The sequence below is a fragment of the Macaca fascicularis genome, chromosome 5, assembly GCF_037993035.2.
Source record: "Macaca fascicularis isolate 582-1 chromosome 5, T2T-MFA8v1.1".
NCBI lineage: Eukaryota > Metazoa > Chordata > Mammalia > Primates > Cercopithecidae > Macaca > Macaca fascicularis.
In genome coordinates this window covers 163,756,261-163,774,267 of record NC_088379.1, presented here as the reverse complement: position 1 = coordinate 163,774,267, position 18,007 = coordinate 163,756,261, and the positions used below count along the sequence as shown (strand labels likewise).

At 41.6% G+C, this 18,007-nt stretch overlaps 1 protein-coding gene across 4 annotated transcripts in view; it reads right to left on the bottom strand.

Annotated features, from left to right (window-relative positions):
• Positions 1-18,007, bottom strand: part of FNIP2 (folliculin interacting protein 2) — a 137,712-nt gene that overhangs the window by 40,503 nt on the left and 79,202 nt on the right. For all 4 annotated transcript variants that reach the window (XM_005556190.3, XM_005556187.4, XM_065545645.1 and 1 more), the window contains 5 exons: positions 13,337-13,466; positions 5,486-5,687; positions 5,080-5,168; positions 3,227-3,373; positions 2,939-3,108 (listed from right to left, as the gene is read on the bottom strand). In XM_005556190.3, the coding sequence (XP_005556247.3) occupies positions 2,939-3,108; positions 3,227-3,373; positions 5,080-5,168; positions 5,486-5,687; positions 13,337-13,466 (738 nt within the window). The remainder of the gene's footprint in view (positions 1-2,938; positions 3,109-3,226; positions 3,374-5,079; positions 5,169-5,485; positions 5,688-13,336; positions 13,467-18,007) is intronic.

Sequence of the window (18,007 nt, the reverse complement as noted above, 5' to 3'; positions counted from 1 at the left end):
GAAACTAGAAAGAGAGGAAAGAATGAGGTGGAGAAGCTGAGAGAAGTTAGAAGTTCTGTAAAGAAAGCATGGTGAAAGAAAGGGGGTTAGAGAGGTAGGGGACTATACAGACAGAAACAAAAATAAACAAGGAGAAGCTGAGAGAGAACAAAAATAGGAGACGAGAAGAGAGTTAAGGATCTTAAAGGCACACTTATTCCTGATCACATTCTAATAATGTCTATGTTGTAGAATTCCCCTTTCAACAGTGTTTCCTTATACCCTACACAGTTTAACTTATCTCATCTTTATTATCATTATTTCAAATGTTTTCTAATTTCTTTTGTGCAATTTGTTTGGCTTGTGGGTTATTTAAATGTGGTTTTCAGCTGGGTACGGCGGCTAACACCTGTAATCCCAGCATTTTGGGAGGCAGAGGCAGGTAGATCGCTTGATCGCAGTTCGAGACCAGCCTGCAAAACATGGTGAAACTCTGCCTTTACAAAAAATGCAAAAATTAGCTGGGCATGTTGACGCACATCTGTAGTCCCAGCCACCAGGGAGGCTGAGGTGGGAGGATCACTTGAGCCCATGGTTGGGGCTGTGGTGAGCCTTCATTGTACCACTGCATTCCAGCCTGGGTGACAGAGTGAGACTCTGTCTCAAAAACAACAACAACAACAAAAATACATGGTTTGATTTCTGAGACAGTGAGAATTTAAAAAAAATTGATTTGTAGTCTAATTCCACTGCATTTTGAAAAATACAAGGTAAACTTCTGAGAAAAAAATTTCACACATTTTAACTTATATTAAATTAGTGGTCCAAATCTCTTTTGGGTAGAAAAGGTCCTTTTCATTTCCACAAACTCTTAACTCTTAAGTTCCATATAGGTCAAAAAGAGACTATGGAACTACTTCAGTCAGTGGTGTAGACAGCAGCATTCAAACTTTGTATACCTATTCCAAGAAAGAAATACATTTTATACTGCAACCTCAATGCACCTTTTGAAACAGACATTTTACAAAGTATACATGTAAGTCACTGATATTTTCTATTCTATTACACCAATTAAATGCTTTTTAATTAAACCCACTAAATTGTTTCCACAGCCCACTAACGGGTGGCATCACATTGTACACAGGGAAGTGGCTGGGCAGAAGCAAGGATCACCGAGCTCCTGAGCAGCAAGCCTGTGAAAGTGGCATCCAGCCTCCCCCCCTCTTCCCTGGTAGTGCTGAGCAGCCATGGAGGGGGAACACACAGTGGCGCCTGTCCTGGAAAGCTCTCAGAGGAGTCTTTGGAATGATTCCAGATAGTCTTCTCTATACTTAGGAACCTGGATTGAAATTATATCTGCATCACTGTGTATTCCCAGAAGTTTCTATTTTCATGTTTACTGTGACTTGCTAAATACTGAATGAGAACAATGAAATGTGAAGCAAGTGCTTCTACCTGTCAAATTATTGAAGGCCCCCCGACTTCATTGTAATAATGGAAACTCGGCCATCACTCACACTTGGCTTTACAAAGCTATCACAGGCCTTCGCTGACCAGAAGCTATCACAGGCCTTTGATGACCAGGGCCTTGTCCCCTCCTCACACTCCTCCTGTCAATAGCCAGACCCCTCATGGATTGTTTGGGGGAAGGGAGGACTGAAGACTTTCAGCAATACATGATCTCCTCTGAAAGACGAGGATTGTGAACCTACAGGAAAAGACTCTTCCTTGTTATGCTGAACATAGGGAATTAATGGCTCTCAGTTATGTTTCAGATGAGAAGCACACCTAATTATGAGTACATTGATTTAACTAAATGCACACTACTTAATTAGCATTGTTTTAAAATGGGTGACCCAGCAGCATGGAATACAATGTTCCCTTAATATCCAGCCCCCTTTCCTTCTCCACTTAATGAGCCTACGTTTCTTTCAAGACTATTATTGTTCTATAATAAAAACAGCCATGTTCTGTCTTCCCCAGGAAAAACTTCCTGTATGACCAAGAATGAGTTAGGCATGTTCTGAGTAATGATCAAATCAGGGCAATGAGCATATCCATCACCCCAAACTTTTATCATTTCTTTGTGTTGGGAACATTTGAAACCTTTCTTCTAGCTTTCTCTGAAAATAAGCTATTAACTATCCTAATCCAATGCTAAAGAACACTAGAACTTATTCCTCCTATCCAGTTGTAATTTTGTATTTGTTAACTAGCCTCTCTCCATATCCCTCCTCCCTTAAGTCCATTTAAATATCCATAAATTCTTTAATTGATTTAGAACATGCCTTTTACCCCTAACCACGAGGGGGCTTATATTCGCTTATACATCTCACGACCAAGAGCACAAGGACAAGACAACATCTGTACTGTTACAAAATGAGGCTGAGAGTAATAAATGTAGGGATGAGAATCTAATGAATATGTGTAAAACCAGTGCTTGGCTCATAGTGTCAGCTTTCATTATTGTTATTATAACATGCTGCTTTCCAGGATGAGGTGCTTTTCTGTGGATATTTTTGATTGTTATAACTTTGGGTGGGAGGTGGGAGGGGCAGTTCTACCGGCATCTAGTAAATGGAGGCCAAGGATGCCACTCAACATCTGTTAATGCATAAAACAGCTCTTCCTACACCCCACAACTCAACCAACAAAGAATTATCTGATCAACAGTGCTGAGGTTAAGAAATCTTACTTGAGGGTGAACAGCCGCTGTGGAATGGGAGAACACAGTTGGCTTACACTGCTTTAAGAGTGTAGCACAAAGCTGCCACTTGGGGTAAGGAGAGGAAGGTGGTGGCCTTACAATTAGAATCCAGGGACCAACTTCCTATTCCTCATCTGCCCAGTGACAACTTATGAACTATTGGGTGAGAGAGCCAGTATAAACTACAAATTCTAGCTTTTTTTTTCCTATTCCATCCTATATATTCTCTGAATAGTCAAATTAGGTACTAACCCAGCTGTGCCCAGAGAGGATTATATGGATGTGTTTTGGCCAGCATGTTCACTGACTGGGAGGTACGTTTCTCTGAGAAGGCTTTAATGGGAGGGTGATCCACAGGCATGACAGTTGGGACCCAGGCCAGGTGGTAGGTTAACACTGCAGTCAGTAAGGCAGCAAAAAACCTTGGAGAAATGGAAAAAGATACAACCAACTTAGTCAATACAGAAAGAGGCACGTCCTATGCAGAACATACATTGGTTATAGGATTTGCATACAAGTCTCCAGAGAGTTGAAGCTTACTGGTTTTTATTGATCTGTTCTATCAGAAGCGTAAACTCCTTGAGAAAGCGCTGGCAGAGCTGGTTTTTTTCCAAAGTGCCAGACATCATGGTAAGCCATACAGGTTCAGCTATCCTTGGAACAGAATATAAGTTCCAGATAGTTCCTCTATAGAACAGAAAGAGAGGGAAACACAAAAGTGTCAGAAATACTATTTTGGATAACCTTGGTGTAAAAGAATAAAGGAGAAAACAACGTGAATCTATGTAGTCCTTAAAAGATTCAAGCTCCACACATAACAGGGGTTGGCACATTGTGGCCCACAGGCCAAATCTGACTGCCACCTTTCTTTGTAAATAAAAAATTTTACCAGGTCCCAGCCATACTCATTCATTTACTTATTTACTGTCTATAGCTGCTTCCGTGGGACAACGGCTAAGTTGGGTTGCTACTACAGAGACTCTACAGAAACTGAAAGTACAGAACTAGAAAGCCTCGCTTTCAGCTTCTTGACCTTTGAAAAATGGACACATCATTAAAGTAGGACCCAGATTCTCGGCTGGGCGTGGTGGCTCATGCCTGTAATCCCAACACTTTGGAGCGCTGAGGTGGTAGATTACAAGGTCAAGAGACTGAGAACATTCTGGCCAACATGGTGAAACCCCATCTCTACTAAAAATACAAAAATTAGCTGGGTGTGGTGGCAGGCACCTGTAAACCCAGCTACTCAGGAGGCTGAGGCAGGAAAATCGCTTGAACCCAGGAGGTGAAGGTTGCAGTGAGCCGAGAGTGCACCACTGCACTCCAGCCTGGTGACAGAGCGAGACTTAGTCTAAAAAAACAGGAAAAAGAAAAAAAAAGTAGGACCCAGATTCTCAAGCGCAAGCCAGTGTCCAGTCTGACCACAGCAGAGCAACAGGCAAATCTCTAGTGCTTTCCCAAAAAATTATGGAAGGTGTACTAATCATCAGATTGCCATCAAAGAGCACAACTTTATGTCATTCTCAAATATATGACTTAAGTCTTAGCGATCACCAGATAATGAGTAACATGTTACTTGAGTACTTTAACACATAACCCAGAGTTAAAAAAGGCTTGTGATTTTGCTCCAGGTAGCATTATAGAGTTCACCAACATATACGTTAAGCATCATAAAAGTGTTCTAACATTCAAAGGATTATAAATCTTTTTTCTCCTTCAGCTACGGAGTAACAGTTTGACTCATTAGCTCATGACTGCTTTGGAGTGGGATTCCATTCCCCACCAAGAAAGCGGCTCTAAATGGTGCAACAATCCCAACTCAGCATGATGAAAGAGGATCCCACCTGCTACCCAACACAATTTACCTTTCCATGCAGATACAAGGAGCAAGGACTCCCTTTCCACACAGATACTAGGAGCGAGGACTCTAGACACCAGTTTCCAGAGGACACTGGGTATAAACTAGGACTGTCCTGGCAAACTGGAATGTATGTCTCCCCGACATGCATAACCTCTCCATCTGTGCTTTGAATAAGCATCTGCGAACTCAAGTTTCCACATCTGTAAAATGGGGTTAGTAGTGCTTAGGGCTTTTGTGAGGCTGACATACAATAATGAATAGACTGGTGAGAGATACCTGAACATTAGTTTTCCCCATTCATCCTGATAAAAACAATCCTATCAGGGACTGTCGGTCGAGCAGTAGTGAGGATTACTTATTGGTAAATTATTTAAATTTTTTGCTTCATTTGTTCTGTTTCCACCTTGAAGAGTGGAACCACAAAAGTAAGGAATAACTGCCAGGCCCCCAATTCTTCCAAGTTACAGTTTCTCTTTATCCATGGCTGCTCATAAATATTTCCTGCTGGATTTGCCAAACTTTGCCACTTTACCTGAATTCTCCCAGAGCTTCCATCAAACGGCTGACGTAAAACTGGACTCGGAGACTTGATTCTGCTATTTTCCTACAGGAGATCATAGCCTTTGTTGAAGAGAAAGCAAGCCAAATTACTGAGAAGAAATTTTATAACTTACCTACTGGGCTTTATTAATAAAAAATATGTAATCAATTAACAACACTCAAGGTAATAATGCCTTCAGTCATGAAAAAGCAGTAATTTCTTTCCCTAAGGCAACCCAGTATCTGGTAACTAACATCAGCATGCCTAAGAATTTATCACTGCTACGGGTGATTTAACTTCCTTAGGAAAGACATCTGATACATAAAGAGAGAAATTCTGCCATTTTCAAAGCCCCACAATCACTTCTCTATTTGACGTTGGATTACATCCTTATTACCTTTTCAATTGCACTCTTCAGCCTGTTCATGTGAGATTCAAACAGGGGAAAATGAGAAAAGAAGAAGTCCTGGAAATTCCTTTGTGCTTCTTCTTTCTCACATAGGGAAAAGATGATGCTTATGGCAATTTTCTTCCTCCTAACCATAGATGGATTAGAACTACAGGTTTCTTCAGCCAAGCTGAATGTCTCATCAGTTGACCTGGAGGGAAATATAAGTTTGAAAAGTTGCCATGCATCAATGAGTCACACTGATGGTCAACTGTAATGACTGGGGATGACACCCAGAACATTCAGTCGTAACTAAGAGTATATCCGCCTTTAGTTCATTCTCTTCTATAATTCTCTGGCATGAAGATGAGAACGTCAGCTTGCTTGCCACACAGTATTATCCTAATATGGAAAGAAACTCAAACGAAGGCTACAAGTAATTTAAATTTCCTGTTGTTACTCTTGTCCTTTTCCTTTGGATCATTTTATGTCAAACTGATGACATTTAAGAAGGAATATGAAATATCTGTTTACCCAAAACACAGTCGCTTTATTTTGGCTGACAGATACCAATAGATAAGACGTCAAAAGAGGAATGATCCTACATGGTATTCTGTTGAACAAGAGTATCACATTTGAACATGTACTGGTACTTCCAGGATTACTTTTCCAGGGCTATTAAAACTACTAGATCAAGTAACTCTTCTAAACGCTCAGATTAAGCCATGTGATTAAGCTCTCTGAAAATCCTTCAAACAGAAACACTTACCTCTCTTCTGCTACAGCAAAATTTTCAAAAAACCTGTGATTCTTTTGAGAGACTCAGCTTCTGTGATGACAGCCATGTAGCCCAAAACTTCTAAATATATATTTAGTCTTACAGGGTAAGCCTCACAAAAATGGCCTAACCATGTCTCTTACTTAACTACTGTGGAAAGCCAGTGTAGCTACCAAATAGCTACTAACAGCAAGCGTACAAATAAAATATTTTTTTTCCTACAAAAACACCAACACAAAGGACCTAACATTGCAAATGAGAGCCCTACACGGGCAATACATTTTCTCTTTCTCACTAACTCCATCATTTAGTCTCATATCTCTGCCAAATATGGAAAGGTACTGCTTCCTCCATTTTCTTGACTATAAATTACAACATAACAATTACTCATGCTGGGCAGAATATGAGAATTAGCCTTCTGCCCCGGTCTTCAACTTATTTACTTAGGGCTCTACTCATGGTCTTTAATGCTCGTGTGATTTCAAATAAACCCAGATTTTATTATTAAACAAACATAGGCCAAAAGTGTTATGGTCAGGAATGCTATTAATTAATTAATTTTGGGAGGACAGGGTCTCACTCTGTCACCCATACTGGGGTGTAGTAGTGTGATCATGGCTCACTGCAGCCTCAATTACCTAGGTTCAAATGATCCTCCCACCAGCCTCCCAAGTAGCTGGGACTACGACCATAGGCACACACCACCGTGCCCAGCTACATTTTCTTTTTTTTTTTTTTTTTGGTAAAGATGGAGTCTCCCTATGTTGCCCAAGCTGGTCTTGAACTCCTGGGCTCAAGTGATCCTTCCACCTCACTGTCCCGAAGTGCTGGGATTACAGCTGTAAGCCACTGCATCTGGCTATTTTACTTTTAAAGGAAACGGGATAGACATCTTATTCTAACCTCGTTATATGTTACTGCTTCCCTTAACTTCAAGCAAGATCCTGGAGATGTAGTTATGGTTGGTAAATCAGTAAAAGGTTTTCACTCCAGATGTGTCACTAATGGCACATAGTGCTCTTATAAATGCTACACATTACAATCAATTGTCAATTGCTTTCTCCGGGAAATCCCTAGATTCTAATCATCAGAGAAAATTCTTGAGGTTTCCTTAGAACTTCACACAATTTCATACAACGTTCTCTCTTCTTTACCAAGGTACTGGTGCTAAAGCCTTGTTTTCTTGCACTACAGTAGTTGATTTCTGTTCTGTATAGGAAATTCTTCTGCGTTTATATTACAATAAGGCTTGCTTGCAATCCTTTCCTCTTTGTCTGTCATCTTACATTTCCCTTCTTTTTCAAAAGTAAAATGGCCATATCAGTCCACTCATTTTTAGGCCAGCTTTAATAATCAAACTGTCATAAACACTGAACCCAATACAGTTTCTCATCATCATCATCTCCGCCCTATAAACAATAGCCAATGCTCTCATCAGTTTTAACGTAGGAGAGAGTGCCACCTGCTGAATTTCTGAAAAACTTCCATAGCTGTAACAGTGGAGAACTTACTTGCTTTACTATATCCCTCCACTGAATTTTAAATCTACTGAGTTTCATTCTGTAGTTTTTTTTTTTTTTTTTTTTTTTTTGAGACAGAGTCTCGCTCTTGTTGCCCAGGCTGGGGTGCAACAGCGCGATCTCTGCTCACTGCCAGCTCCGCCTCCCAGGTTCACGCCATTCTCCCGCCTCAGCCTCCCGAGTAGCTGGGAGTACAGGCACCCTCCACCACGCCTGGCTAATTTTTTGTATTTTTAGTAGAGACGGGGTTTCACTATGTCAGCCAGGATGGTCTCAATCTCCTGACCTCGTGATCCGCCTGCCTTGGCCTCCCAAAGTGCTGGGATAACAGGTGTGACCCACCGTGCCCGGCCTCATTCTGTAGTCTTGGATCAACCATGCAACGTGGAATAAATCAGGTCATGTAGTATCTTACTTATAATTTAAGAAGTATTCTACAATAAAAGGATGTTTAAGAATGTTTTCAAAAATTTAAGTGTGTGCCCCAGTACTTCATCATACTTTTATCTCCATGTCACCAGAGAAGGTACACAGGCTGTACTGCAAATGTGGAAACTGAGGCAGAGTGCTGCCTCAACCTTCCTCGGGAACAGAAAGGTTCTCATTAACAATGCTGGAGTTAGAACCCAGGATTTCTATCTTCTAGTCTAGGCTCATTACTTGGATACTGGCAATGACCAGGGATTCTGACCCCATGCCTAATCTGTCTGCTGCTGCTCATGCTAGCCAATGCATCATGCCATGCAGAGCACTGAGGGAAGGAACTGGAAGCAGTCTGATGAGCTGACAGCCCTGAGAGTCAAGGAAAGGCTGCAGCTACACACAATTTTTTTCCTAACAAAGAAATCAAATAGAATTTTGTTAACACTTATGGATAAGCATTTATGTACCTTGTAAGTACTTCAAGATCATAAATAATTAAAGCAAAAATGGCTATTTAAGTACATCTCAACAATCTATCATTGATATCAGGACTCCTTAGTCTAATTGTTATTTATGTCAGTTTTGAACTTATACTGAATCGATGTATTACACTGGACTATATGAAATTAATGTTTTGTAGGTCAAAGAACACCCCATCAGCAACTTTATAAGGTTGGTCCAATTTAATAATTCAAATCAAAGGCTTCCTGGGACATTATACCTTTCTCTTTAGGGTTTCAATTGCCTCGGCAAGTGATGGAATCCCTGAGGTTAGCTGTTAAATGCCCAAGCCCCATTACCCATTCGGTAATCAAAGCCTGCCACTTGGCACAGCAGGGAGCCCTGAGGTCAGTGTGGAGCCAACTGTTAAGAATTGTGAATATTGAAAACATTCATTCTATTTTACAGAATATAGTGTTGCCCGATTCTAACAAAAACCAGAAACTGTGAATATCATCCCTGCTACCTTTAACTCTCTTAGGAAGGACATTTTTAACTACCATGAATCTTCTGTCAAAGCCAGACGCAATCACAACGTTTGGTACCCACTGTTCTCCTGTCTCCAGCATAAAAAATGAATTTTCACAACCACATACCTGCCAAAAGGGAGAGATCAACTACAACATCCTTTAAATGAAGTGATCTTAGGCCGGACGAGGTGGCTCAGGCCTGTAATCCCAGCACTTTGGGAGGCTGAAGTGGGAGGATCACGAGGTCAAGAGATTGAGACCATCCCGGCCAACATGGTGAAACACCATCTCTACTAAAAATACAAAAATTAGCTGGGCGTGGTGGCACATGCCTGTAATCCCAGCTACTCAGGAGGCTGAGGCAGGGGAATCGCTTGAACCCGGGAGAAAGAGGTTGCAGTGAGCCAAGATCGTGCCATTGCACTCCAGCCTGGCGACAAAGCGAGACTCCATCTCAAAAAACAAAAGGGATCTTCACAGGCACAGTGACCAATTCAAAACGTCTGCTACACTCACGTTCTTGGTGTTCAGCAGTACTCCACTAAGGGCTTGCTGCATGGGCATGCGACCCGGCACACACAGGGTCCCCCTTTCACAAGAGTCCCAGGCTTCATTTAATGTTCTGTGATCACCATCTTGAATTTTAAATAATTTTATCTTTGAACTTTTGTGCTGTAAGTGAAGTCTAATGGGACAATGAAGCATGTGTTGGGATGAAGTCTAATGAGACAATGAAGCTCAGAAATAGATACTCCAAAGTATGACACTTTGGTATGCTGAGTACTTTGAACTGAAGGACAGGGGCTCAGAAGCAAGACCTTGCTTTTCTGACCTTATCCTGCCCTTCCTTTTCCTACTCCTCCTTCTCCCCAAAGGCACAGAAACTAAGATTCCTGTTCCCCAAGGTAAATAAAAAAAACATGAGCCTCTTTTTTCTCCAAAGCCAACTGTAAAATTTATTATAGAAATACTATTCTAACTTCCTCCCACCTTTGTAAGTGCTGGTCACAAAAAATTTCTCTGACCTACCTTGCCTGAAAATAGATGATAAGACCATTCCATTCCAGAGGGGTCTTACCCTCTACCTGGGAGGAAGGAATGCTATACAGAGAGGTCAAAAAGAATTCCGACAAGACAGGCCCCGCTGGGTTTTCCTGCTTAAGTCTATTACCAGTAGATCATCTCTGTCCAATCACATTTCTACATGGCAGTCTATTCTTTGTTGAACTTAAGCATAAAAATACAGTTCTCCTTGGGTCCTTCAATCTTCATGTCTGAAGGCTCCATGTCATGTGAAACTGACTGAATAAAATTGTTGTTTCTCTCTTGTTAACCTGTATTTGTTATAGGAGTGTCAGCCATGACCCTTATGATGGGGAGGGCATGGATGAACTCAGAACCCAGGGCTTGCCGCCCAGACACCAAGCAACTGGCCTGGCAGTCAGGCACATACCCATAAGCCTGGGGCAGGCCATGGTGTTACAAGACTCTAAGTGGCACGGCCGGGTCTTGGACCCACACTGATGGCTGTGACTATGGTGACAGCAGAAGCTGCAGAGGCCATGGTTGTGGGAGATAGGGGAGCGGAGAGAGGAGGGACTCTGGTAGCACCAGGAACCAGGGTGGAAGGCCAGCTTGCCCATCAGTCACCGGAGCCTGTCCCTATAGAGTCTGCACAGATATTAACTCTCTGACCTGAGCCCCAGGACAGTAAATTATCACAAAGTAAAAGCCTACATGGGGACACTGCAATAAAGAATATCAGGGAGTTATTACAATTCTGCAAAGAGTTTAGTCTCTGTTTTTGAAAACTGCTGCAACACTGCAAAGTAAATATTCATAGGCATAGAAATAGAAATTGAATGTAAAGATTGTTATGCTGGAAAAAACCACACTGTTTTCATATGAAGCTTCAGATGAACAAATTATTAAAGAGGAAGGCTTTTTTAAAATTAATTTTTCCTCGTAATTGAGGACACAGTGATAGAATGCATAAACAGGCATTTTGAATTATATATAACTCATGAGAACATTTTTAGTTTCTTGTAAGATCTCCACAAGTTACAGGAAATGTCAGAAGAAATATTAAAATAAGCTTGTATAAATTTACATCTAAAATTAAATTCAGACTTACTCAAAATGGATTTGTGTGAAGAATTAAATCTTTTAAAAAACTGTTTAACAAGAATCATCTGATGCAGATGTACTAAAATTTACATCTTGAAAGTTTATCAAAAATTTATCCAAATGTTGTTATAGTCCATAAAGCTATGTAACACTGCATCAGCAGAAAGATCCTTCTCCAAGTAAAAAATTATCAAAAATTATTTGCCACCTTGCATTTGCCGGGAGTGACTATCACTTTCAATTATATCCATTGAAAGCCAAGTTGCTAAAACCATAAACTTTGATGACCAAACAAATGTATTTGCAGAAAAGGCTTACAACACCAGATATCACATAAAGTATTCTTAAAGAAAAACTTTTTTCCTTTTTAGTCCCTTTAATAACACTTTTCTTGTTTTTGAGTAAGAGGCACCACATTTTTATTTTGCACTGGTCCCATAAATTAGGTAGCCAGCCTTGACTGTATTCACAACCTTTCTGAATGTGAGATACTTATTTTAGGTATAAGAGTTCACTAGAGATTCACTAGTTCCCAATGCCAGATCTCAATTCAAATTAGTTTTGAAGAATTTCGAAGGAATTGAGAAACATTATTTCAACTTTGGATTTAAGCCTGAAGGGATAAAAAAACATTTTCAGAAAAGAGATGTTGAAAGAGGATGGTTTCCAAGACTCATCTCTTCCAATCACAGAAGCTGTCATAATGACAGTGAGGATGGTGGCAGTGCCATCTCCTGATAGTCGCAGTAATGGTAATGACAATGATAGCAATAATAATAGTAAATAAATCACATTGGCCATATTTTATTGCCCATATCCTATGTCTTGGCTAAACACTGGACTTGCTTTATCTCATTTAACCCTCCCAGCCACAATTTGAAGCTGTGCTAGTATTATTATATTGCAGATGATGATGCAACACTCAGAATCCAGGTTAACTTATTCTATCATACATCTAGTGAGTGACAGGGCTAGGACTTGTGTTCACACAGAATTCCAAGCTTTTAATCATTTCATTCAAAGTCCACCAACCAAAAAGTAGCTTCTTGATGGGTGGCAAAGGTATAACTTTTTCTTTCCAGCTAGCTCCCTAGGATTGTGAAAGGAACAGAAGCGAGGCAAGCAACCTGATGTGTGCTACTCACACACCCTGACCCCTCAGTTTCTCAGCTCGTCTCTTCAGTGCCATCTCTTGCAGGAAGGGCTCCCTAATTCCCCCCATGACCATCACTGTATTTCCTCCATCCTGAGTCTCATAGCACTTTATGTCTTCCTATGATATTTACCACGTAACATCTTTATACCATTATTTATGTGTGTACCATCTCGTAAACTATTCAAGTACAGGCACATGCTAAACTATCTTATACCTTCACAGATCCCTACGTATGGTGAGTACCAGTCAATTTACTAAATCAGTTAATTGACATGTGAATTTTTATAGGTACACATAAAAATTCCCCTCTAAGTATTTGGATTATAGGAAGAACAAGTTGGAAGCTATGAATGTAACATCAAATGTACATTTTGCACACAACTAATCTTTAGATCCAAAAACCAACTGAAATGAAGACAGAAAATACCTAGATGCCATCTCAATTTAAAATCATGTTCATATCTGTTTAGTTTAAGAATTTACGTATCACAAACCCTTGACTTCATATATTTTTGAATACAAAACTGGTATCACTGTAGCCAAGGAAGAGACTGATCCACCCTTCATTACTTTTATAAGCTACATCTGGAAGGGACCCACTTTACAGAGAGCGCACCATTTTAAAAGAACACCCAATCTAGCTCAACATGATACAACTACTCAGATACTTCCCAGTGTCTTCCAAAGGAGGAGATTTTTAAATTTCAGCTTTTATTTATTCTTTCCTTTAGAACTTCCAATTTGTAAACTTTCAGGCTAAGCTGAAGCTAATAAAAAAGTTTTGGTTCTTTTTCCACTGACAATAGGCACGAACAGTTGCCCTGCCAGTTTCATCAAGCTGCCTACACTAGCACTTTTCTCAGCAAGAGGAAACTTGCAACTCACCTCCTTGGAATGATGCCATTTTCCAAACTTGTTGTCTGACTTCGAAGCCAGCGACGCTGGTAACTGCTGGAAGAAGATGTAGAGGAACTTGGAGATGGGAAAGGTGTGATCAAAAGACTGCTTAGTGAGGCTGTAGGAAGAATTTAGAATTTAAAAGTTGAGATCAATTAGTCCTTATATAGCTACATAATGCATAACATTATGAATGTATTTAACATCATTTAACTCTACATTTATTATGTATTTAATATCACTGAGCTGTATACTTTGCCATTAAAAAATGACAAAACCTGCAATTACCTTTGCACCAACCTAATAAAATGGTTGAGATGGTAAATTTTATGTTATGTGTATTTTAATACAATCCAAAAATTGGAAAAAAATATCTATGCCAAGTAATCTAAAATTTCAGGTTCTACCAGTAATATCCAGCAGGGGGAGACTATAATTTCTCTCTTGCTAAGATTTCTAACAGCAAAGAAAACATCCTTTAAAAAGGAAAACAAATTAAAGGAAATAAGAGTGTCACAGATGTAGCAAGTGCATAAATTAGCAGGCCCATATTACAAACGCAAAATAATCATTACTCAAGAGTGTAGATTGCAGATCTCTACTAAAATGGTCCACACGACATAACTATATTGCCACCTGGTATCTAATGCCATACACAATGCTTGCTTTACACACATTTTTTCCTGAGTACTCCTTCACTCTAAACTTTGAGGTAAAATTTAGGCAAATAAGTTTTTTCCCCACCTAGTATCATGTCTTCCAACCTTCATCTCCATATATACAATACTTAGCCTCCTTCCCTCCAGCCCCCACTGCTACTCTGTTGTCTGTGAAAAAGAAACCTCTACTCTCCAATATGCTCTCTGCTTGAACTACTTAATTTGCTTCTGAGCCTTTCTCTGCTTCCTCCTGCTACATATTAGATGCCTACACCTGCGTCTCAGGAAGTATGAGCTGACAGTGCCAGCCCAGACTTTTCTAACCAGCAGGGAGGAGGGACTAGTCCTTCTCAGGTAGGCAAAGGGTTTCTTTCAAGTGAAGCTGCTTGATGAACATCTACTGATTTGAAAGAATGGAAGAAAACAGACTTGTTCTGCTTTTACTTCCCTAGGGCTAAGGAATTAGACATTGAAATGTCACTCAGTCCAGTGGAAAATAAAATAGGGTGCTACAGATGGCCAGTCAACATTTTCTGAAACAAATCACAGGGTAAAGGAAACTGATTTTGGTAAACACAGTATACTATGCTCATGAATATGACTTGATAAAGCAGTGTCTCCACATGAACTATTACATTTTTATTTATACTTTTGTGGGCAAACGTAAATAACCTGACTCCCCGACCTGAGCTCTTATATACTACAGGAGTTACTTTGCTATCAACTAATAGGACATGCCAGGTGTGCTAGGCGACTGGGGTAAGTGGTGGACAAGTCTATAACAGTATCAACGAACATGATGACTCAAGTTTCTTTCCAAAGCAGAGGTCTATGAGATGCTTTTCCTTTTATCTAGCTGATATTCACAGAACATTTGTTTGGTAGGTCTTAATCATCTTTGCATCCATTGTACCCATAACAGTGCCTTGACCACAGTAGGCAATTAGCAAATGCTTCCTGAACGTATGGCATTTTTTTTTTTTTTTTTAAACCAAACTGTTACATGTGGCTGGCCCCAGTAAGCTGACCTGGTTGCCATCTTGAGACCAGACTTAAATCCCCAAAACAAAATCCACATTTCAAGTATCACTGAACAGGTAATTTTACTGAGAATTTTGAAGGGAGTTAGGAAAGAGCTTTTCCTTGGAGTCACACAAAATTACTTAATAAAACATCCCAAATAGACATTTCTGTCCTGCCCCCTAGTTCCCAAAGTCCCCTACAGAATCCAGAAGCTCCCTCCCACATCTCTAGGGTCCTGCCTCTTTCCTTGCCTTATGCTGAGCAAATCAACTTCTGGCAGGCAGAAGACAAGGTTGACGGGGTACTTGTTGGATAAATACTTTCTCCTGTCACAGTATTAGGGCTTAGAAAATGGTACCCCAACATATGGTGCCCTGGCATCCTGAGCACTTTGGACCAAAGGACACTGGAAGGCCTCAGAAGTCAAGTCTGTCTCAGACCTTCTCCTGCCCTTCTTTCTCCTGCTCCCGCTCCTCCCTGCAAGGCAAATCACAGAAACTAAAATTCCTCTCTGCATTAAGGCAAGTCATAGAAACTAGATCCCCTTTCCCCCAAAGCCAGCCATGAAACCTAGAAATATTACTCTAACATTCCCCTGCCTTTCTGTGTAAGAGTTGGCTATAAAGAAATTCTTACACCTACTTTATCTGAAAGTAGATTGTAAGACCCTTAATTCCAGAAGGGGTCCAGTCCTATACCTGACAGGAAGAAATGCCACACAGAGAGATCAAGAAGAATCTGGATGGGCCCTTGCTAGGTGGGTTTTCCCCTTTGGTCTGTGACTGTAAGATCAACATCTCTTTGTCCAATCACAATTCTACCTGGCTTAGAGTGGTCTTCACCAAATCTAAGCATAAAAAGGGACAGTTTTCCCTTGGGTCTTTGGGTAGCTCTGAAGGCTCCCAAACCATATAAAATTTTGATGCATTCTTCAGTATGACAACTGTATTTTTCAACTCCAGATTTTCTGCTTCTTTTTAATTATTGCAATTTCTTCATTAAATATATCTGATAGGATTCTGAATTCCTTCTGTGTTCTCTTGAATTTTGAGTTTCCTCAACACAACTATTTTGAATTCTCTGTCTGAAAGGTCACATATCTCTGTCTCTCCAGGACTGGCCCCTGGTGCCGTATTTAGTCCATTTGGTGAGGTAACGTGATCTTGGATGGTCTTTATGCTTGTGGATGTCGGCAAGTGTCTGGGCATTGAAGAGTTAGATATTGATTGTCGTCTTCATAATCTGGGCTTGTCTGTACCCATCCTTCTTGGGCAGGCTTTCCAAGTGTTTGAAGGGACTTGGGTATTGTGATCTAAGTTTTTGGTCACTGCAGCTGTATCTGCATTAGGGGGTACCCCAAGCCAACTGACACTGTGCTCCCCTTGGCTGATCTTAGATAAGATCTAGAAGAATTCTCTGGATTACCAGGCAAAGACTCTTGTTCTCTTCCCTTACCTTCTCCCAAACAAATGGAGTCTGTCTCTCTGCTGAGCTGCCTAGAGCTGGAGGAGGGGTGACACAAACATCCCTGTGACCACCACCATTGAGAATGCACTGGGTCAGACCTGAAGCCAGCACAGCACTGGGTGTTGCCCAAGGCCTGCTGCCACTACTACCTGGTTATCGCCTATGTTTGCTTAAGGACCTAAGGCACTAAAATCAGCAGATGGTGAAGCCAGCCAGGCTTGTGTCCTTCCCTCAAAGGTGGCAAGTTCTCCCTGGTGGGTCCAGAGATGCTGTCTGTCAGCCAATGCCTGGAGTCAGAAACCTTAGGAATCTACCTGGTGCTCTGTTCTGCTGCAGCTGGGCTGGCATCCAAGCCACAAGACAAAGTCATTCCAACTCTTCCCTCCCCTGTTCCCAGGCAGAGGAGTCTCTCTCCATGTCTACCACCACCACAGGCCCACAGTGGGTACTGCCAGCCTATAGCTGATGTTCAATCAACGCCCAAGGGTTCTTCAGTCAGCTTATGGTGCATGTTGCCATGCCTGGGACCCACCCTTAGGGCAGTGGGCTCCCCTCTGGCCCAGGGCAGGTCTACAGATGCTGTCAAAGAGCCAGCGTCTGGAATTGAGGACCCTAAGCGCCTGCTTGGTATTCTGTGCCACTGTGCCCAAGCTGGTACCTTGGTGCAAGACAAAGTCCTCTTTATTCTTCCCTCTGCTTTTCTCAAGCATAACGGGCCTCTCTTCATAGCTACCACAGCAGTGACTGTGCTAGGTCACGTCACATCTCAGAGTCTCACCCAGGGCCTTAAGTCAGCAGGTGATGAATCCTGCCAGGACTGGGTCCTTCCCTTCAAGGCAGTGGGTTCCTTTGTGGCCCAGGCTGTGTCTGAAAATGTCCGGGAGCTAGGGCCTAGAATAGGCACCTCATGACATTGCCCAGTGCTCTATCCTACTGTGTCTGAGCTGGTATCCAAGTTGCAAGACAAAGTCCTCTTTACTGTTCCCTCTCTTCTCATCAAGTGGAAGAAAGGAGTCTCTCCTGGAGCTACGAACTACATTGCCTGGGGTTGGAAGATTGGCGGCACAAGCACTCCCTTAGCTGTCGTGGCTGCTGTATCACTAAGCTGTGTGCACCCTAAGTCCACTGGCTCTGAGCCCAGCACAGCATCAGACTGGCCCAGGAGTTGCAGTCCTTGTGGTCTAGACAGCCTTTCAAGTTTATTCATTTAGGACCTCAGAGCACTGTAGCCCGTGGTGGCAAGGCTTTCCAAAACTCAAGTTCCAGCTGCTGGGATGGGTGTTTCCTTCTGGCTAGGGCTGGAGTAAGTGCTCTGTGGGCGCCAGCTGAGCTCTGCCTGGCGTTGGCAGCACTGCATTCCAATGCAAAATTCTCCCCAAGCGCACAGATTCCCTTTCTGCACCACACGGTCAGGGGATTGGGGAGGAGTGGCGCTGGCAATTCAAGACTGTCTCACCTACCATCCAACCCTCTATGAAGTTAAAACCAGGTATGGTGATCGCTCAGCTGA